Here is a 21,776-nt window from a genome sequence, read left to right as displayed (position 1 = left end):
GGCTCTAGAGCATCAGATCTGCCCTGGGCTTTTCCCAGTCCTGGCTGAAGAGCATCAGATCTGCCCTGGGCTTTTCCCAGCCCTGGCTCAAGAGCATCCGATCTGCCCTGGGCTTTTCCCAGTCCTGGCTCAAGAGCATCCGATCTCCCCTGGGCTTTTCCCAGTCCTGGCTCTAGAGCATCCGATCTGCCCTGGGCTTTTCCCAGTCCTGGCCCTGGAGCATCCGATCTGCCCTGGGCTTTTCCCAGTCCTGGCTGAAGAGCATCAGATCTGCCCTGTGCTTTTCCCAGTTCTAGCTCAAGAGCATCTGATCTTCCCTGGGCTTTTCCCAGCCCTGGCTCAAGAGCATCCAATCTGCCCTGGGCTTTTCCCAGTCCTGGCTCTAGAGCATCCGATCTGCCCTGGGCTTTTCCCAGTCCTGGCTCAAGAGCATCTGATCTGCCCTGGGCTTTTCGCAGTCCTGGCTCTAGAGCATCCGATCTGCCCTGGGCTTTTCCCAGTCCTGACTCTAGAGCATCAGATCTGCCCTGGGCTTTTCCCAGTCCTGGCTCAAGAGCATCCGATCTGCCCTGGGCTTTTCCCAGTCCTGGCCCTGGAGCATCCGATCTGCCCTGGGCTTTTCCCAGTCCTGGCTGAAGAGCATCAGATCTGCCCTGGGCTTTTCCCAGTTCTAGCTCAAGAGCATCTGATCTTCCCTGGGCTTTTCCCAGCCCTGGCTCAAGAGCATCCAATCTGCCCTGGGCTTTTCCCAGTCCTGGCTCTAGAGCATCCGATCTGCCCTGGGCTTTTCCCAGTCCTGGCTCAAGAGCATCTGATCTGCCCTGGGCTTTTCGCAGTCCTGGCTCTAGAGCATCCGATCTGCCCTGGGCTTTTCCCAGTCCTGACTCTAGAGCATCAGATCTGCCCTGGGCTTTTCCCAGTCCTGGCTCAAGAGCATCCGATCTGCCCTGGGCTTTTCCCAGTCCTGGCTCTAGAGCATCTGATCTGCCCTGGGCTTTTTCCAGCCCTGGCTCAAGAGCATCAGATCTGCCCTGGACTTTTCCCATCCTGGCCCTAGAGCATCCGATCTGCCCTGGGCTTTTCCCAGTCCTGGCTCAAGAGCATCCGATCTGCCCTGGGCTTTTCCCAGCCCTGGCTCAAGAGCATCCAATCTGCCCTGGGCTTTTATCAGCCCTGGATCAAGAGCATCAGATCTGCCCTGGGCTTTTCCCAGTCCTGGCTCTAGAGCATCAGATCTGCCCTGGGCTTTTCCCAGTCCTGGCTGAAGAGCATCAGATCTGCCCTGGGCTTTTCCCAGCCCTGGCTCAAGAGCATCCGATCTGCCCTGGGCTTTTCCCAGTCCTGGCTCAAGAGCATCCGATCTCCCCTGGGCTTTTCCCAGTCCTGGCTCTAGAGCATCCGATCTGCCCTGGGCTTTTCCCAGTCCTGGCCCTGGAGCATCCGATCTGCCCTGGGCTTTTCCCAGTCCTGGCTGAAGAGCATCAGATCTGCCCTGGGCTTTTCCCAGTTCTAGCTCAAGAGCATCTGATCTTCCCTGGGCTTTTCCCAGCCCTGGCTCAAGAGCATCCAATCTGCCCTGGGCTTTTCCCAGTCCTGGTTCTAGAGCATCCGATCTGCCCTGGGCTTTTCCCAGTCCTGGCTCAAGAGCATCTGATCTGCCCTGGGCTTTTCGCAGTCCTGGCTCTAGAGCATCCGATCTGCCCTGGGCTTTTCCCAGTCCTGACTCTAGAGCATCAGATCTGCCCTGGGCTTTTCCCAGTCCTGGCTCAAGAGCATCCGATCTGCCCTGGGCTTTTCCCAGTCCTGGCTCTAGAGCATCTGATCTGCCCTGGGCTTTTTCCAGCCCTGGCTCAAGAGCATCAGATCTGCCCTGGACTTTTCCCATCCTGGCCCTAGAGCATCCGATCTGCCCTGGGCTTTTCCCAGTCCTGGCTCAAGAGCATCCGATCTGCCCTGGGCTTTTCCCAGCCCTGGCTTAAGAACATCCGATCTGCCCTGGGCTTTTCCCAGTCCTGGCCCTGGAACATCCAATCTGCCCTGGGCTTTTCCCAGTCCTGGCTCAAGAGCATCCGATCTGCCCTGGGCTTTTCCCAGTCCTGGCTCAAGAGCATCCGATCTGCCCTGGGCTTTTCCCAGTCCTGACCCTAGAGCATCCGATCTGCCCTGGGCTTTTCCCAGTCCTGACTCTAGAGCATCAGAGCTGCCCTGGGCTTTTCCCAGCCCTGGCTCTAGAGCATCCGATCTGCCCTGGGCTTTTCCCAGTCCTGGCTCAAGAGCATCCGATCTGCCCTGGGCTTTTCCCAGTCCTGACCCTAGAGCATCCGATCTGCCCTGGGCTTTTCCCAGTCCTGACTCTAGAGCATCAGAGCTGCCCTGGGCTTTTCCCAGCCCTGGCTCTAGAGCACCCGATCTGCCCTGGGCTTTTCCCAGTCCTGGCCCTAGAGCATCCGATCTCCCCTGGGCTTTTCCCAGTCCTGGCTCAAGAGCATCCGATCTTCTCTGGGCTTTTCCCAGCCCTGGCTCAAGAGCATCCAATCTGCCCTGGGCTTTTCTCAGCCCTGGATCAAGAGCATCAGATCTGCCCTGGGCTTTTCCCAGTCCTGGATCTAGAGCATCCGATCTGCCCTGGGGTTTCCCCAGTCCTGGCTCAAGAGCATCCGATCTGCCCTGGGCTTTTCCCAGTCCTGGCTGAAGAGCATCAGATCTGCCCTGGGCTTTTCCCAGTTCTAGCTCAAGAGCATCTGATCTTCCCTGGGCTTTTCCCAGTTCTAGCTCAAGAGCATCCGATCTTCACTGGGCTTTTCCCAGTCCTGGCTCAAGAGCATCTGATCTGCCCTGGGCTTTTCCCAGTCCTGGCTCAAGAGCATCAGATCTGCCCTGGACTTTTCCCAGTCCTTGCCCTAGAGCATCCGATCTGCCCCTGGCTTTTCCCATTCCTGGCTCAAGAGCATCCGATCTGCCCTGGGCTTTTCCCAGTCCTGGCCCTGGAGCATCCGATCTGCCCTGGGCTTTTCCCAGCCCTGGCTCAAGAGCATCCGATCTGCCCTGGGCTTTTTCCAGCCCTGGCTCAAGAGCATCAGATCTGCCCTGGACTTTTCCCATCCTGGCCCTAGAGCATCCGATCTGCCCTGGGCTTTTCCCAGTCCTGGCTCAAGAGCATCCGATCTGCCCTGGGCTTTTCCCAGCCCTGGCTCAAGAGCATCCAATCTGCCCTGGGCTTTTATCAGCCCTGGATCAAGAGCATCAGATCTGCCCTGGGCTTTTCCCAGTCCTGGCTCTAGAGCATCAGATCTGCCCTGGGCTTTTCCCAGTCCTGGCTGAAGAGCATCAGATCTGCCCTGGGCTTTTCCCAGCCCTGGCTCAAGAGCATCAGATCTGCCCTGGACTTTTCCCATCCTGGCCCTAGAGCATCCGATCTGCCCTGGGCTTTTCCCAGTCCTGGCTCAAGAGCATCCGATCTGCCCTGGGCTTTTCCCAGCCCTGGCTCAAGAGCATCCAATCTGCCCTGGGCTTTTATCAGCCCTGGATCAAGAGCATCAGATCTGCCCTGGGCTTTTCCCAGTCCTGGCTCTAGAGCATCAGATCTGCCCTGGGCTTTTCCCAGTCCTGGCTGAAGAGCATCAGATCTGCCCTGGGCTTTTCCCAGCCCTGGCTCAAGAGCATCCGATCTGCCCTGGGCTTTTCCCAGTCCTGGCTCAAGAGCATCCGATCTCCCCTGGGCTTTTCCCAGTCCTGGCTCTAGAGCATCCGATCTGCCCTGGGCTTTTCCCAGTCCTGGCCCTGGAGCATCCGATCTGCCCTGGGCTTTTCCCAGTCCTGGCTGAAGAGCATCAGATCTGCCCTGTGCTTTTCCCAGTTCTAGCTCAAGAGCATCTGATCTTCCCTGGGCTTTTCCCAGCCCTGGCTCAAGAGCATCCAATCTGCCCTGGGCTTTTCCCAGTCCTGGCTCTAGAGCATCCGATCTGCCCTGGGCTTTTCCCAGTCCTGGCTCAAGAGCATCTGATCTGCCCTGGGCTTTTCGCAGTCCTGGCTCTAGAGCATCCGATCTGCCCTGGGCTTTTCCCAGTCCTGACTCTAGAGCATCAGATCTGCCCTGGGCTTTTCCCAGTCCTGGCTCAAGAGCATCCGATCTGCCCTGGGCTTTTCCCAGTCCTGGCCCTGGAGCATCCGATCTGCCCTGGGCTTTTCCCAGTCCTGGCTGAAGAGCATCAGATCTGCCCTGGGCTTTTCCCAGTTCTAGCTCAAGAGCATCTGATCTTCCCTGGGCTTTTCCCAGCCCTGGCTCAAGAGCATCCAATCTGCCCTGGGCTTTTCCCAGTCCTGGCTCTAGAGCATCCGATCTGCCCTGGGCTTTTCCCAGTCCTGGCTCAAGAGCATCTGATCTGCCCTGGGCTTTTCGCAGTCCTGGCTCTAGAGCATCCGATCTGCCCTGGGCTTTTCCCAGTCCTGACTCTAGAGCATCAGATCTGCCCTGGGCTTTTCCCAGTCCTGGCTCAAGAGCATCCGATCTGCCCTGGGCTTTTCCCAGTCCTGGCTCTAGAGCATCTGATCTGCCCTGGGCTTTTTCCAGCCCTGGCTCAAGAGCATCAGATCTGCCCTGGACTTTTCCCATCCTGGCCCTAGAGCATCCGATCTGCCCTGGGCTTTTCCCAGTCCTGGCTCAAGAGCATCCGATCTGCCCTGGGCTTTTCCCAGCCCTGGCTCAAGAGCATCCAATCTGCCCTGGGCTTTTATCAGCCCTGGATCAAGAGCATCAGATCTGCCCTGGGCTTTTCCCAGTCCTGGCTCTAGAGCATCAGATCTGCCCTGGGCTTTTCCCAGTCCTGGCTGAAGAGCATCAGATCTGCCCTGGGCTTTTCCCAGCCCTGGCTCAAGAGCATCCGATCTGCCCTGGGCTTTTCCCAGTCCTGGCTCAAGAGCATCCGATCTCCCCTGGGCTTTTCCCAGTCCTGGCTCTAGAGCATCCGATCTGCCCTGGGCTTTTCCCAGTCCTGGCCCTGGAGCATCCGATCTGCCCTGGGCTTTTCCCAGTCCTGGCTGAAGAGCATCAGATCTGCCCTGGGCTTTTCCCAGTTCTAGCTCAAGAGCATCTGATCTTCCCTGGGCTTTTCCCAGCCCTGGCTCAAGAGCATCCAATCTGCCCTGGGCTTTTCCCAGTCCTGGTTCTAGAGCATCCGATCTGCCCTGGGCTTTTCCCAGTCCTGGCTCAAGAGCATCTGATCTGCCCTGGGCTTTTCGCAGTCCTGGCTCTAGAGCATCCGATCTGCCCTGGGCTTTTCCCAGTCCTGACTCTAGAGCATCAGATCTGCCCTGGGCTTTTCCCAGTCCTGGCTCAAGAGCATCCGATCTGCCCTGGGCTTTTCCCAGTCCTGGCTCTAGAGCATCTGATCTGCCCTGGGCTTTTTCCAGCCCTGGCTCAAGAGCATCAGATCTGCCCTGGACTTTTCCCATCCTGGCCCTAGAGCATCCGATCTGCCCTGGGCTTTTCCCAGTCCTGGCTCAAGAGCATCCGATCTGCCCTGGGCTTTTCCCAGCCCTGGCTTAAGAACATCCGATCTGCCCTGGGCTTTTCCCAGTCCTGGCCCTGGAACATCCAATCTGCCCTGGGCTTTTCCCAGTCCTGGCTCAAGAGCATCCGATCTGCCCTGGGCTTTTCCCAGTCCTGGCTCAAGAGCATCCGATCTGCCCTGGGCTTTTCCCAGTCCTGACCCTAGAGCATCCGATCTGCCCTGGGCTTTTCCCAGTCCTGACTCTAGAGCATCAGAGCTGCCCTGGGCTTTTCCCAGCCCTGGCTCTAGAGCATCCGATCTGCCCTGGGCTTTTCCCAGTCCTGGCTCAAGAGCATCCGATCTGCCCTGGGCTTTTCCCAGTCCTGACCCTAGAGCATCCGATCTGCCCTGGGCTTTTCCCAGTCCTGACTCTAGAGCATCAGAGCTGCCCTGGGCTTTTCCCAGCCCTGGCTCTAGAGCACCCGATCTGCCCTGGGCTTTTCCCAGTCCTGGCCCTAGAGCATCCGATCTCCCCTGGGCTTTTCCCAGTCCTGGCTCAAGAGCATCCGATCTTCTCTGGGCTTTTCCCAGCCCTGGCTCAAGAGCATCCAATCTGCCCTGGGCTTTTCTCAGCCCTGGATCAAGAGCATCAGATCTGCCCTGGGCTTTTCCCAGTCCTGGATCTAGAGCATCCGATCTGCCCTGGGGTTTCCCCAGTCCTGGCTCAAGAGCATCCGATCTGCCCTGGGCTTTTCCCAGTCCTGGCTGAAGAGCATCAGATCTGCCCTGGGCTTTTCCCAGTTCTAGCTCAAGAGCATCTGATCTTCCCTGGGCTTTTCCCAGTTCTAGCTCAAGAGCATCCGATCTTCACTGGGCTTTTCCCAGTCCTGGCTCAAGAGCATCTGATCTGCCCTGGGCTTTTCCCAGTCCTGGCTCAAGAGCATCAGATCTGCCCTGGACTTTTCCCAGTCCTTGCCCTAGAGCATCCGATCTGCCCCTGGCTTTTCCCATTCCTGGCTCAAGAGCATCCGATCTGCCCTGGGCTTTTCCCAGTCCTGGCCCTGGAGCATCCGATCTGCCCTGGGCTTTTCCCAGCCCTGGCTCAAGAGCATCCGATCTGCCCTGGGCTTTTCCCAGTCCTGGCTCAAGAGCATCCGATCTGCCCTGTGCTTTTCCCAGTCCTGGCTCAAGAGCATCAGATCTGCCCTGGGCTTTTCCCAGTTCTAGCTCAAGAGCATCCGATCTTCCGTGGGCTTTTCCCAGCCCTGGCTCAAGAGCATCCAATCTGCCCTGGGCTTTTATCAGCCCTGGATCAAGAGCATCAGATCTGCCCTGGGCTTTTCCCAGTCCTGGCTCTAGAGCATCAGATCTGCCCTGGGCTTTTCCCAGTCCTGGCTGAAGAGCATCAGATCTGCCCTGGGCTTTTCCCAGCCCTGGCTCAAGAGCATCCGATCTGCCCTGGGCTTTTCCCAGTCCTGGCTCAAGAGCATCCGATCTCCCCTGGGCTTTTCCCAGTCCTGGCTCTAGAGCATCCGATCTGCCCTGGGCTTTTCCCAGTCCTGGCCCTGGAGCATCCGATCTGCCCTGGGCTTTTCCCAGTCCTGGCTGAAGAGCATCAGATCTGCCCTGGGCTTTTCCCAGTTCTAGCTCAAGAGCATCTGATCTTCCCTGGGCTTTTCCCAGCCCTGGCTCAAGAGCATCCAATCTGCCCTGGGCTTTTCCCAGTCCTGGCTCTAGAGCATCCGATCTGCCCTGGGCTTTTCCCAGTCCTGGCTCAAGAGCATCTGATCTGCCCTGGGCTTTTCGCAGTCCTGGCTCTAGAGCATCCGATCTGCCCTGGGCTTTTCCCAGTCCTGACTCTAGAGCATCAGATCTGCCCTGGGCTTTTCCCAGTCCTGGCTCAAGAGCATCCGATCTGCCCTGGGCTTTTCCCAGTCCTGGCTCTAGAGCATCTGATCTGCCCTGGGCTTTTTCCAGCCCTGGCTCAAGAGCATCAGATCTGCCCTGGACTTTTCCCATCCTGGCCCTAGAGCATCCGATCTGCCCTGGGCTTTTCCCAGTCCTGGCTCAAGAGCATCCGATCTGCCCTGGGCTTTTCCCAGCCCTGGCTTAAGAACATCCGATCTGCCCTGGGCTTTTCCCAGTCCTGGCCCTGGAGCATCCAATCTGCCCTGGGCTTTTCCCAGTCCTGGCTCAAGAGCATCAGATCTGCCCTGGGCTTTTCCAAGTCCTGGCTCAAGAGCATCAGATCTGCCCTGGGCTTTTCCCAGTCCTGGCTCAAGAGCATCCGATCTGCCCTGGGCTTTTCCCAGTCCTGACCCTAGAGCATCCGATCTGCCCTGGGCTTTTCCCAGTCCTGACTCTAGAGCATCAGAGCTGCCCTGGGCTTTTCCCAGCCCTGGCTCTAGAGCATCCGATCTGCCCTGGGCTTTTCCAAGTCCTGGCTCAAGAGCATCCGATCTGCCCTGGGCTTTTCCGAGTCCTGGCCCTAGAGCATCCGATCTTCCCTGGGCTTTTCCCAATCCTGGCTCAAGAGCATCCGATCTCCCCTGGGCTTTTCCCAGTCCTGGCTCAAGAGCATCAGATCTGCCCTGTGCTTTTCCCAGTCCTGGCTCAAGAGCATCAGATCTGCCCTGGGCTTTTCCCAGTTCTAGCTCAAGAGCATCCGATCTTCCCTGGGCTTTTCCCAGCCCTGGCTCAAGAGCATCCAATCTGCCCTGGGCTTTTCTCAGCCCTGGATCAAGAGCATCAGATCTGCCCTGGGCTTTTCCCAGTCCTGGATCTAGAGCATCCGATCTGCCCTGGGGTTTCCACAGTCCTGGCTCAAGAGCATCCGATCTGCCCTGGGCTTTTCCCAGTCCTGGCTGAAGAGCATCAGATCTGCCCTGGGCTTTTCCCAGTTCTAGCTCAAGAGCATCTGATCTTCCCTGGGCTTTTCCCAGTTCTAGCTCAAGAGCATCCGATCTTCACTGGGCTTTTCCCAGTCCTGGCTCAAGAGCATCTGATCTGCCCTGGGCTTTTCCCAGTCCTGGCTCAAGAGCATCAGATCTGCCCTGGACTTTTCCCAGTCCTTGCCCTAGAGCATCCGATCTGCCGCTGGCTTTTCCCATTCCTGGCTCAAGAGCATCCGATCTGCCCTGGGCTTTTCCCAGTCCTGGCCCTGGAGCATCCGATCTGCCCTGGGCTTTTCCCAGCCCTGGCTCAAGAGCATCCGATCTGCCCTGGGCTTTTCCCAGTCCTGGCTCAAGAGCATCCGATCTGCCCTGGACTTTTCCCAGTCCTGGCCCTAGAGCATCCGATCTGCCCTGGGCTTTTCCCATTCCTGGCTCAAGAGCATCCGATCTGCCCTGGGCTTTTCCCAGTCCTGGCCCTGGAGCATCCGATCTGCCCTGGGCTTTTCCCAGCCCTGGCTCAAGAGCATCCGATCTGCCCTGGGCTTTTCCCAGTCCTGGCTCAAGAGCATCCGATCTGCCCTGAGCTTTTCCCAGTCCTGGCCCTAGAGCATCCGATCTTCCCTGGGCTTTTCCCAGCCCTGGCTCAAGAGCATCCGATCTGCCCTGGGCTTTTCCCAGTCCTGGCCCTGGAGCATCCGATCTGTCCTGGGCTTTTCCCAGTCCTGGCTGAAGAGCATCAGATCTGCCCTGGGCTTTTCCCAGTTCTAGCTCAAGAGCATCTGATCTTCCCTGGGCTTTTCCCAGCCCTGGCTCAAGAGCATCCAATCTGCCCTGGGCTTTTCTCAGCCCTGGCTCAAGAGCATCAGATCTGCCCTGGGCTTTTCCCAGTCCTGGCTCTAGAGCATCCGATCTGCCCTGGGCTTTTCCCAGTCCTGGCTCAAGAGCATCTGATCTGCCCTGGGCTTTTCGCAGTCCTGGCTCTAGAGCATCCGATCTGCCCTGGGCTTTTCCCAGTCCTGACTCTAGAGCATCAGATCTGCCCTGGCTTTTCCCAGTCCTGGCTCTAGAGCATCTGATCTGCCCTGGGCTTTTCCAGCCCTGGCTCAAGAGCATCAGATCTGCCCTGGACTTTTCCCATCCTGGCCCTAGAGCATCCGATCTGCCCCGGGTTTTTCCCAGTCCTGGCTCTAGAGCATCCGATCTGCCCTGGGCTTTTCCCAGTCCTGGCTCAAGAGCATCTGATCTGCCCTGGGTTTTTCCCAGTCCTGGCTCTAGAGCATCTGATCTGCCCTGGGTTTTCCCAGTCCTGACTCTAGAGCATCAGATCTGCCCTGGGCTTTTCCCGGCCCTGGCTCTAGAGCATCCGATCTGCCCTGGGCTTTTCCCAGTCCTGGCTCAAGAGCATCCGATCTGCCCTGGGCTTTTCCCAGTCCTGGCCCTAGAGCATCCGATCTTCCCTGGGCTTTTCCCAGCCCTGGCTCAAGAGCATCCGATCTCCCCTGGGCTTTTCCCAGTCCTGGCTCAAGAGCATCCGATCTGCCCTGGGCTTTTCCCAGTCCTGGCCCTGGAGCATCCGATCTGCCCTGGGCTTTTCCCAGTTCTAGCTCAAGAGCATCTGATCTTCCCTGGGCTTTTCCCAGTTCTAGCTCAAGAGCATCCGATCTTCCCTGGGCTTTTCCCAGCCCTGGCTCAAGAGCATCCAATCTGCCCTGGGCTTTTCTCAGCCCTGCATGAAGAGCATCAGATCTGCCCTGGGCTTTTCCCAGTCCTGGATCTAGAGCATCCGATCTGCCCTGGGGTTTTCCCAGTCCTGGCTCAAGAGCATTCGATCTGCCCTGGGCTTTTCCCAGTCCTGGCTCAAGAGCATCCGATCTGCCCTGGGCTTTTCCCAGCCCTGGCTTAAGAGCATCAGATCTGCTCTGGGCTTTTCCCAGCCCTGGCTCTAGAGCATCCGATCTGCCCTGGGCTTTTCCCAGTCCTGGCTCAAGAGCATCCGATCTGCCCTGGGCTTTTCCCAGTCCTGGCCCTAGAGCATCCGATCTTCCCTGGGCTTTTCCCAGCCCTGGCTCAAGAGCATCCGATCTCCTCTGGGCTTTTTCCAGTCCTGGCTCAAAAGCATCCGATCTGCCCTGGGCTTTTCCCAGTCCTGGCCCTGGAGCATCCGATCTGCCCTGGGCTTTTCCCAGTCCTGGCTGAAGAGCATCAGATCTGCCCTGGGCTTTTCCCAGTCCTGGCTCTAGAGCATCCGATCTGCCCTGGGCTTTTCCCAGTCCTGGCTCAAGAGCATCTGATCTGCCCTGGGCTTTTCCCAGTCCTGGCTCTAGAGCATCCGATCTGCCCTGGGCTTTTCCCAGTCCTGACTCTAGAGCATCAGATCTGCCCTGGGCTTTTCCCGGCCCTGGCTCTAGAGCATCCGATCTGCCCTGGGCTTTTCCCAGTCCTGGCTCAAGAGCATCCGATCTGCCCTGGGCTTTTCCCAGTCCTGGCTATAGAGCATCTGATCTGCCCTGGGCTTTTTCCAGCCCTGGCTCAAGAGCATCAGATCTGCCCTGGACTTTTCCCATCCTGGCCCTAGAGCATCCGATCTGCCCTGGGCTTTTCCCAGCCCTGGCTTAAGAACATCCGATCTGCCCTGGGCTTTTCCCAGTCCTGGCCCTGGAGCATCCGATCTGCCCTGGGCTTTTCCCAGCCCTGGCTCAAGAGCATCCGATCTGCCCTGGGCTTTTCCCAGTCCTGACCCTAGAGCATCCGATCTGCCCTGGGCTTTTCCCAGTCCTGACTCTAGAGCATCAGAGCTGCCCTGGGCTTTTCCCAGCCCTGGCTCTAGAGCATCCGATCTGCCCTGGGCTTTACCCAGTCCTGGCTCAAGAGCATCCGATCTGCCCTGGGCTTTTCCCAGTCCTGGCTCAAGAGCATCAGATCTGCCCTGTGCTTTTCCCAGTCCTGGCTCAAGAGCATCAGATCTGCCCTGGGCTTTTCCCAGTTCTAGCTCAAGAGCATCCGATCTTCCCTGGGCTTTTCCCAGCCCTGGCTCAAGAGCATCCAATCTGCCCTGGGCTTTTCTCAGCCCTGGATCAAGAGCATCAGATCTGCCCTGGGCTTTTCCCAGTCCTGGATCTGGAGCATCCGATCTGCCCTGGGGTTTTCCCAGTCCTGGCTCAAGAGCATTCGATCTGCCCTGGGCTTTTCCCAGTCCTGGCTCAAGAGTATCCGATCTGCCCTGGGCTTTTCCCAGCCCTGGCTTAAGAGCATCCGATCTGCCCTGGGCTTTTCCCAGTCCTGGCCCTGGAGCATCCGATCTGCCCTGGGCTTTTCCCAGCCCTGGCTCAAGAGCATCTGATCTGCCCTGGGCTTTTCCTAGTCCTGGCTCAAGAGCATCAGATCTGCCCTGGGCTTTTCTCAGCCCTGGATCAAGAGCATCAGCTCTGCCCTGGGCTTTTCCCAGTCCTGGCTCTAGAGCATCAGAGCTGCCCTGGGCTTTTCCCTGTCCTGGTCCTAGAGCATCCAATCTGCCCTGGGCTTTTCCCAGTCCTGGCTCAAGAGCATCCGATCTGCCCTGGGCTTTTCCCAGTCCTGGCTCAAGAGCATCCGATCTGCCCCAGATTTTTTCTATCCCTGGCTCAAGGGCATTAGATCCGCCCTGGGCTTTACCCAGCCCTGGCTTAAGAGCATCAGGTCTACGCTGAATTTTTCCCAACCCTGGCTCGAGCACATCAGATCTACACTGAATTTTTCCCAACTCTGGCTCCAGAGCATTGGGTTTGCCTGGGCCTTTCCCAGCCCTAGCTCAAGCATTATGTGGCCGCATGTTTTTTCTCAGCACAGTCTCAAGAACATCAGATCCGCCTTGGACTTTTCCAATCCCTGGTTCGAAAGCATCTGGTCTATGCTGGCTTTTCCCAGCCCTGGACTGAAAGCATCAAGTCTAGGCTGGGTTTTTCCCAACCCTAGCTCCAGTTCCCCAGGGCTCGTCAGCCTTAGGGAGGCGCTATAGGCCTCTGTGGTTTGCTGCAGAGTGTCGGTCTACAGGGTTTCTCCAGCATCTGTGTTTACTAATTGTTTAAGTCATTTAGCCCAGCTGGTTTCAGTTTGGATTTGTCGGATTGATTGTGACCAGGACATGTTTCCCACGTTCAATAATTATTTTAAAGGCACTTTCATTGTGCTCCAGAATTTGCCTTCCTCCATTCCGGGTCAAGTCGTTGTTAGTGACTGAGGCTGTCATCCACCGCACCTGGATTGAGTGGGTGCCAGTGACTACCATGACGTGGAGAGCCTGCCTTTGCTCTACATTTGCCTGCCAGCACGCACCATGACAGACAATTGGAATTGAGTGAGTCTCTGAGGAATATGACAGGTGTAGGAGAAAACTTAGGAAACTAATTAGGGGGGTAGCAAAGCACCATAAACCATCCTTAATTAAGACATTCTATATGTATATCAGGGGCATGTGGGTTCTCTTAGAGACCAAAAGAGTAATGCGTGGAAACAGGGAAAGTTGGCAATAGCCTAAATGACCACTTCTCAGCTATATTCACCAGGGAGTGGTTTGTTGATACTTGGATCTTATCAGTATTAAGAAATTGAAAGTGCTGAAGTCATGGCATGCCAAAGGACTGAATAAACTGTCAAGGAAGATAATATCTATATCCAAATGCTGTGGAAACCAACCAGTAAAGGCCCCCTTTAGTCACTTTCTTAGCCTCTTGTCAGTCAGCCAATCTTCTATCCATGCTAGTATCTTCCCTTTGACCATGGATCTTATCTAAAACCTCCTAATGCCCCATCTTGTCAAAGGTCTTCTGAAAATCTAAGTAAACAACATCCACTAACTATCCTTTATATATCTGCCCGTCATTTCCTCAAAAGAATTCCAGCAGATTTGTCAGGCAAGGTTTCCCCTCAAGGAAACCATGTTGACTTTGGCCTACTTTATTATGTGCTTCCAAGTATCCTGTATCCTCACCCTTAATAATGGACTCCAACATCTTCTAAACCACTAAGGTGAGGCTAAATGGTCTATAATTTCCTTTCTTCTGCCTCTCTCCATTCTTGAAGAGTGGAGTATCATTTGCAATTTTCCAGTCCTCCAGGACCATTCCAGAATCTACTAATTTTTGAACGATCATTACTAATGCCTCCACAATCTCTTCAGCTACCCCTTTCAGAACCCTGGGGTGTAGTCCATCTGGTCCCGGTGACTTATCTACCTTCAGGCCTTTCAGTTTCCCATGCATCTTCCCCATAGTAATAGCAACAACACTCCCTTTTTCCCTGACTCTCGAATTTCTGGCATACTGCCAGTGTCATCCACAGTGAAGACTGATACAAAATACTTACTTTCATCCACTATATCCTTGCTCCCCTCCCCTCATTATTATTTCTCCAGCAGTCCAATATCCACTCTCAGCTCTCTTTTACTCTACATATCTGAAAAATTGTTTTTATCCTTCAATATTATTGGATAGCTTACCTTCATAGTTCATCTTTTCTCTCCTTACATTTTTTTCTTTGCCTTCTGTTGGTTTTTAAAAGCTTCCCAATCCTCTAACTTCCCACTGACTTTGGCCGTATTATATGTCCCTCTCTTTCTCTTTTATGCTGTCTTTGATGTCCCTTGTCAGCTTTGGTTACATCGTTTTTCCTTCAAAATACTACTTCTTTGGGATACATCTTTCCTGTGCCTTCCAATTGCTCCCAGAAAGTCCTGCCATTGCTGTTCTGCCATCATCCCTGCTAGTGTCCCCTTTCAATCAGCTTTGGCCAGTTCCTCTCTATGCCTCTGTAATTGTCATAGTCCAGTCCGTGAAGTCTGTGTTCTGGTTCAAGGTCTGGTCCATGGTTCCTTGTTCCGGGGTTTCTGGTTTTCCCCAGTTTCTGTTGTGGGCACATGTTTCTCATTTTGGGGTTGAGACATAAATACCTCTGCAAACCAGGGATTCCCTGCTGGACTGTCCTGTTCCCCTCCCTGTCTTTTCCTCCCATTGCCTGACTCTCTGCCTGCTCACCTAGCCTGGATACCCCACCTGTATCACTGAAGTATTAACGCCAGAGCAAGTCAGGAGCCTTTTTAGGTCAAGATAAGGAACTGTCTTTCGTTGTGTGGAATTGTCTCTCTGTGTCCACACCTTCACTAGGTAGGTCCGGCCATTTGCTGCTACCTAGTGTTGGGATCTGTCTCTGTGTCCACGCCTTCATTAGGTGGGTCTGGCCGTTTGCTGCCACCTAGTGTTGGGATCTGTCTCTGTGTCCTCACCTTCACTAGGTGGGTCCGGCCATTTGCCGCCACCTAGTGTTGGGATCTGTCTCTTCATGTTCAGTGTTCTGCGTATGAGTCCCGGCCCTACGTCCTGTTCCCAAGGAGGGGTCCTGGCTCTGTGTTCCATCCTCCAGTCTCTTCTAGTCCAAGGCTCCATGCTCCTGAAGGCCCTTGTCCAGTCCTATCCGAGTACTGTCCATGTGCCTTTACCTGTCCTTGTGTCTCGCCCTACCCAGGAGTTCCACACCCAAGTCCTGTAGCCTTGTCTTATCCTCGCTTAGTTCTGGAGTCCGAGCCCGAGTCAAGTCCCAGGTTCTGGGTCCTTGCCCAGTCTCTGGCTCGGAGTCCATACCCTTGCCTCGAAGTAGCCTAGACCCAAGACCCAAGGCCCCAGCCTGCAGGCCTCAAGACCCAAGGCCCCAGCCAGTCTCGGAGCTCGGGCCTCTAGACCCAAGGCCCCAGCACATCTCCGAGCTCGGGCCTCTAGTCCCAAGGCCCCAGCCCGTCTCTGAGCTCGGGTCTCTAGACCCAAGACTACAAGCCTGTCTCCAAGCCTCAAGCTTCAAGGCCCCAGCCTCCAGTTCTGCAATCATGTCATGTCCATGCCTGGTTCTGGGGCCTGAGCCCGAGGCAAGACCCAGGTTCTGGGTCCTTGTCCAGTCTCTGGCTCGGGGTCCAAGCCCTTGTCTGCGTTCTTGTCCCTGCTCCTTGTCTGTATCCTGTCACGTCCCTACTCTAGTCAAGTCCTGTTCTTTGTACGTCAGTGTCTGTGTCTTGCATTTGGGTCCGCTACCAACAGTAATTCCTTTTACTCAGATGTAATACCTGTACTGATACATCTGATTTCATCTTCTCCCTCTTAAGCTACAGGATAAATTTTATCATATTATGACCACTGCCTCTGAAGGGTTCCTTTACCCTAAGCTCCCTAATAAAATCTGGTTCATTACACAGCACCCAATCCACAATTACCTTTTCCCTAGTGGGCTCAAGCACAAGCTGCTCTATAAAATCATCTCATAAATATTCTACAAATTCTCTTTCTTGGGATCCAGCCCCAAACTGATTTTCCCAATTTATCTATATATTAAAAACTCTTTTACTTCACCCCCTGTCTGTTTTGAAACTTCTAAATCCTGAAACAACTGGAACCATTCCTGATCTCGTGACAGCAAAGTCTGTGTCACAATATCATAGTTTCATGTACTGATCCACGCTCCAAGTTTATCACCATTGTCCCTGATACTTCTCACATTAAATTGAACACATTTCAACCCATCCAACTCACTGCATTTTTGCTCTAACCACAGCCTATTGTACCACAGTCTATCTACACATTGCAACTCCCTTTACACCAACTGCTCCATCATCTGATCTATCGTTCCGGTTCCCATCCCCCTACTAAACTAGTTTAAACCCTCCACAACAGTTTGAGCAAATCTGCCCACAATGGTATTGGTCCTTCTCAAATTCAGATGTAACCCATTCCTCTTAAACAGGCTATACCTTCCCCAGAGGTGAACTCAATGATCCACAAACATGAGAAAGTCTGCAGATGCCCGGAAATCTAAAGTAACACACACAGGAAACTGGAGAAACTCGGCAGGTCGGGCACATCTATGGAAAAGAGCAACTGTTGATGTTTCGGGCCAAGATACTTCTTCATGACTGAGAAGGAAGGGAGAAGATGCCAGAGAAAAAGATGGGGGTGGAGGGGAAAGAGGCTAGGTGGAAGATAATAGGTGAAGCCAGGTGGGTGGGAAAGGCCAGGGGCTGGTGAAGAAAGAATCTGATAGGAAAAGAGAATGGACAATAGGAGAAAAGGAAGGAGGAGGGGACTCAGTGGGAAGTAACATGCAGATGAGAAGAGGTGAAGGTTCAGAGTGGGGAATACAGGAAGGGGCAGGGGGAATTCATTGACTGGAAGGAGATATCAATATTCATGCCATCAGGTTGAAGAGTACCCAAACAGGATATAAGGTGTTGCTCCTCACCCTGAGGGTGGCCTCATTATCCACAAATGTGAATCACTCTCCCCTGCTGCAGTTCCTCAACCACACATTCATTTGCCATATCATTCTTTTCTTACCCTCACTAGTGTGTGGCTCAGGCTGCATTGCAGAGGTTACTACCCTTGATACCCTCCCTTTTAGGAAATGACTAAGCCACTGGAGTTAGAGGGCAAGAATAATGGTCAAATTGGCAAAACCTAGTTGGTGTTCCACAAGTAAATATTATATTCTTAAGTATTCATTATGTTATGTTTTGTGACTCTAGAAACTAATAGAGATACACAAGAGCTGGGAGAAATGTGTCAATTTAGTTTTACTTCAGTGAGCTTCTCACTTATGATGTGGTGGCATAGTGATGAATGCCATTCAAACACTTTCACATACAACCTGTAATGAATTATATCACAACAAAGAATGCTTATCAAATACATTTGCTATTTTACCCAAATACTACTGAAATATTAAATACACATCATATCAATGAGCAACTTAAACAAGATCTGTCAATGATTGAAAGGCAAGTACTATTGAATATGTGTACATTGGATTATTGTTATAAAGAGATAATAAGAAATTAAGAAAGAAAAGATTATATCTACATATATCATGCTTCAATTGACAAAGCAAATATACCCTATATCAATAATTCTGTGTGAAGGGTTTATACAAATAGAAGACATTAACTCACCTTTAGAAGAATTCTTGATTGCTTTGGCCACTTCCATGCAATGAAAATTCCAAATACTATTGGGAGGATCAAAGTAGTCAATGTAAAACCTATTTCAGAAGGAAAAGTAAGATTTTACAACAGTCAGATGACCAGAAATGGCCCTTCAATTTGATTTTACATGAATGCATGGAGCAGGAGGGGCAGGTCATATACTCAGTCCCTTGGGCCTACTCACCATTAAATAAGGTCATGGCTAATCCAACTGTAGCCTTAATTCTACGTACCCTTTACTTGTAGTCACCTTTCACCCCAATGCTGTTCATCTATTTCTGTCTTAAAAATATTTAAAATCTCCTCTTCCACTTCCCCTTGAGGGAGACAGTTCCAAAGACTCGTGAGAAATTTCTTTAGCCAAAGGGTGGTGAATCTGTGGAACTTGTTACCACAGGAGGCCAGGTCGTTGGGTGCACTTAAGGCAGAGATTGACAGTTTCTTGATTGCACACAGTGTCATGGTTTAAAGGGAGAAAGCCAGGGAGTGGAGCTGAGGGGGGTGGAAAGGACCAGCCATGACTGAATGGTGGAGCAGACTCGATGGGCCAAATGGGCCAATTACGCTCTTCTGTCTTATGGCTTCAACTACTACTTCCTATCCATGGAATAACCCTCAGTTAATCTGGAGACAAGGCACAATTTTACTATTTGCTCTACCATGGCAAAACTTCTGAGAAGGGGTTGCAAATCTAAGGTTTCTATCTGTGATGTGACTATGGCCACAGATGCAAAAATGTTCATCTCCGGGTTTTTCCAGTCAAACAATAATTAGGAGAAGTTTTCAGGAAAAGCTGCAAGTGGGCTCCACACACTTCTACTGAAGGTGTGGAGTACATCGGTGGCAGGAAATTGGAACACATGAGGATGCATCAGAGGCAAGAGAGTGAACATTTTATTTCATTAAAGCACTAGAAACTGTAGCAGAGGAGATGCAGTGGACGTAACGTTTTCTCCCCGGACAGAGCAAGGAGACCTAAGGGAGCAATTAATAAAGTAGATGTTGGATAAGTTGGGTTATAGTTGTTAGATGTGTTGTGTATTTAATATTTCAGTAATATTTGAGAAACATTATAAATATATTGTTTGATTAAGCATTGTTTAATTAATTCATTACCAGTTACATTAATGGTAAATGTCATAATGCTGCCATGTCATAAGAGAACACCCCTCTAAAAAGTCAAAACAAGACATGCATCTCTCATGCTCCCTTGATTTTCTTTTGATTAGTTTAATGCTTTGGAGTTACAGAACACAAAACTAATCAAATCATTGAAATGTATCAAATGCTAAAAGACCTATTCAGAGTGGATATGGAGAGGATGTTTCCTATAGTGGGGGAGTCTAGGACCGGAGGGTACAGCTTCAGATTAGAGGGATTTCCTTTTAGAACAGAGAAGAGGAGGAATTTCCTGAGCCAGAGGGTGGTGAATCTGTGAAATTCATTCCCACATGCAGCTGTGGAGGCCAGGTCATTCAGTGTATTTAAGGTGGAGGTTGATAGATACTCCATAGGTCAGGGTATGAAAGGGTTACGGGGAGAAGACAGGAAAACAGAGTTCAGAAGAAAATGGATCAACCATGATCAAATGGGGGAGAAGACTCGGAGCCAAGTGGCCTAATTCTGCTCCTACCTCTTATTGTCTTATGGCCTAAAACATAATGAGGCAATGAAAAGGTTTTAAATGAAACTGAGATGATTATCTACCTGTTGATATGCAGTGAGATGTTAGAGATTTTTTTTTAAAAAAGCAGCACAATATTTGCTTCATTGAGAAGGGACAGAGACAGTCGGGTTGAAATAAAAGGCAGAAAACAGACAGATCCATGGGTTCATAAACAGTGAGTACTGGATATTGAAAATAATACATTTTAAACTACACAGAAATAGCTGTTTGCATGTGACAGTAGCCACACCCTGCTTCGCCGCTTCAACAGATGTGCTGAACTAGATGAAGGTAGTCAGTGGGCCTCATAGCCCAGTGAGATAAGGCCGTATCGGATCTAACATGCATACTCAGCTCTGGCAGACTAGGTGGATGAGATCAACATTGAGACCTAAGAGTCAGGAAGGTGGTTCCACAAAACTTCATGGACAGCAAAGGCCATGACAAGGCACAGAAGTAGCCATGGTCATCCACTGCAACCCAGGAAGACCCCATTTGTGACGCCTATGCATACCACTGGACCCAGACTTCTGAGGTCGAGAGGAGAGTGGAACTGCCCACAGCAGCAGCTTTTCCACTTTTAAAAACACTCTCGCACAGGTTCCAGAAACTGTCGTCATGAGACAACCAATCAATCAACAGATCAACTCAGAAATTGGTGGAACACCAACCTACTTTTAAACCACCTGGTCCCTTCTTCCTCTCCTCCAAAAGGGCCACTCACCAAGATCCCTGTAACCAACCACACCTTTTCTTCTGGTGCCTCACGACCTCCAATAAGATAGGGTTGTGCAGTGCTCATTCTGCTTCCGTAAAATCTTCAGAGAAACAATTGGAGAAATCTGAGCAAGATTTCCCAATATTAATTACATTTTTCTTCAAACACGGTCTGGTCAGTCAGCATCCAGCAGCGAATCAAGGGGAAACACTCATTACAGCTTCAAGTTACATTCACAATCACCACCAGCAATTTCTGCAGGCTTTTATACATCTCTTCTTTATCAGTTTGAAGCCCATCAAAAATCACAATTCTATCTTCCAGTGCCGAGACTCAGGCAACATCATCTTCCCTGGTGAAAAGTGATGTAAAGTTTGCTGACGATATATAACTGGGCAATACTCTGGGCTGTGAGGAGGATGCAGAAAGACCACAGAGGCATGAAGGCAGGGTACGTGAATGGTTGAGAGTGTGAAAGGTGGAGTACCATGTGGAGTAATCTGAGGTCATCAAAATGGAAAAAACAATGTATATTTTTAGATAGCAATGAAAAAAAGCAAAAAAAAATGCAGATATTGGAGATTAGAAAATAAAAACAGAAGATGCTGGAAACTCTCAGCAGTTCAGGTTGTATCCATGAAAACAGGAACAGGTGCAGATCATTTTAGGTCAATAAACTTTCAGCAGGAAGAGAAAAAGTTAGAATTCAAACATGCTTTTACTTTCAGGGAATGGGGAGCATGGGAGAGAATTTACCCAAGTGATCATGAACTGAATCTCTTTGCTTAGCAACACACACAAAGTGCCGGTGGAACACAGCAGGCCAGGCAGCATCTACAGGAAGAAGTACAGTTGACGTTTCGGGTCGAGACCCTTTGTCAGGACTAACGGAGAAAAGAGATAGTAAGAGATTTGAAAGTGGGAGGGGGAGGGGGAGACCCGAAATGATAGGAGAAGACAGGAGGGGGAGGGATGGAGGTAAGAGCTGGGAAGTTGACTGGCAAAAAGGATACAAGGCTGGAGAAGGGGGAGGATCATGGGACAGGAAGGCCTAGGGAGAAAGAAAGGGGGAGGGGAGCACCAGAGGAAGATGGAGAACAGGCAAGGAGTTATTGTGAGAGGGAAAGGGGGGGGAGGGGGGGAGAGGAATTATAAATAAATAAATAAACAAACAAACAAACAAACAGACAGATAAATAAGGGGTGGGGTAAGAAGGGGAGGAGGGGCGGTAATGGAAGTTAGAGAAGTCAATGTTCATGTCATCAGGTTGGAGGCTACCCAGACGGAATATAAGGTGTTGTTCCTCCAACCTGAGTGTGGCTTCATCTTTACAGTAGAGGAGGCCATGGATAGACATATCAGAATGGGAATGGGACGTGGAATTAAAATGTGTGGCCACAGGGAGATCCTGCTTCCTCTGGTGGACAGAGCGTAGGTGTTCAGCAAAGCAGTCTCCCAATCTGCGTCGGGTCTCACCAATATATAAAAGGCCACATCGGGAGCACCAGACGCAGTATATCACCCCAGCCGACTCACAGGTGAAGTATCGCCTCACCTGGAAGGGCTGTCTGGGGCCCTGAATGGTGGTAAGGGAGGAAGTGTAAGGGCATGTGTAGCACTTGTTCCACTTACAAGGATAAGTGCCAGGAGGGAGATCAGTGGGGAGGGATGGGGGGGACGAATGGACAAGGGAGTCGCGTAGGGAGTGATCCCTGCGGAAAGCAGAAAGTGGGGAGGAGGGAAAGATATGCTTGGTGGTGGGATGGTGGGTTGGTAGGTGAGGACAAGGGGAACCCTATCCCTAGTGGGGTGGTGGGAGGATGGAGTGAGAGTAGATGTGGGTGAAATGGGAGAGATGCGTTTGAGGGCAGAGTTGATGGTGGAGGAAGGGAAGCCCCTTTCTTTAAAAGAGAAAGACATCTCCTTTGTCCTGGAATGAAAAGCCTCATTCTGAGAGCAAATGCGGTGGAGATGGAGGAATTGAGAGAAGGGGGTGGCATTTTTGCAAGAGACAGGG

At 52.2% G+C, this 21,776-nt stretch overlaps 1 protein-coding gene across 1 annotated transcript in view; it reads right to left on the bottom strand.

The window, feature by feature from the left end:
* Positions 1-21,776, bottom strand: part of LOC140195191 (sodium-dependent organic anion transporter-like) — a 57,906-nt gene that overhangs the window by 28,116 nt on the left and 8,014 nt on the right. Inside the window, exon 3 of the mRNA XM_072253109.1 lies at positions 17,343-17,431. Within this exon, the coding sequence (XP_072109210.1) occupies positions 17,343-17,431 (89 nt within the window). The remainder of the gene's footprint in view (positions 1-17,342; positions 17,432-21,776) is intronic.

The sequence above is a fragment of the Mobula birostris genome, chromosome 3 (genome assembly GCF_030028105.1).
Source record: "Mobula birostris isolate sMobBir1 chromosome 3, sMobBir1.hap1, whole genome shotgun sequence".
Taxonomy (NCBI): Eukaryota; Metazoa; Chordata; class Chondrichthyes; order Myliobatiformes; family Myliobatidae; genus Mobula; species Mobula birostris.
Note: the sequence above shows the minus strand (reverse complement) of the source record. Positions and strands in the feature narration are given on the sequence as shown.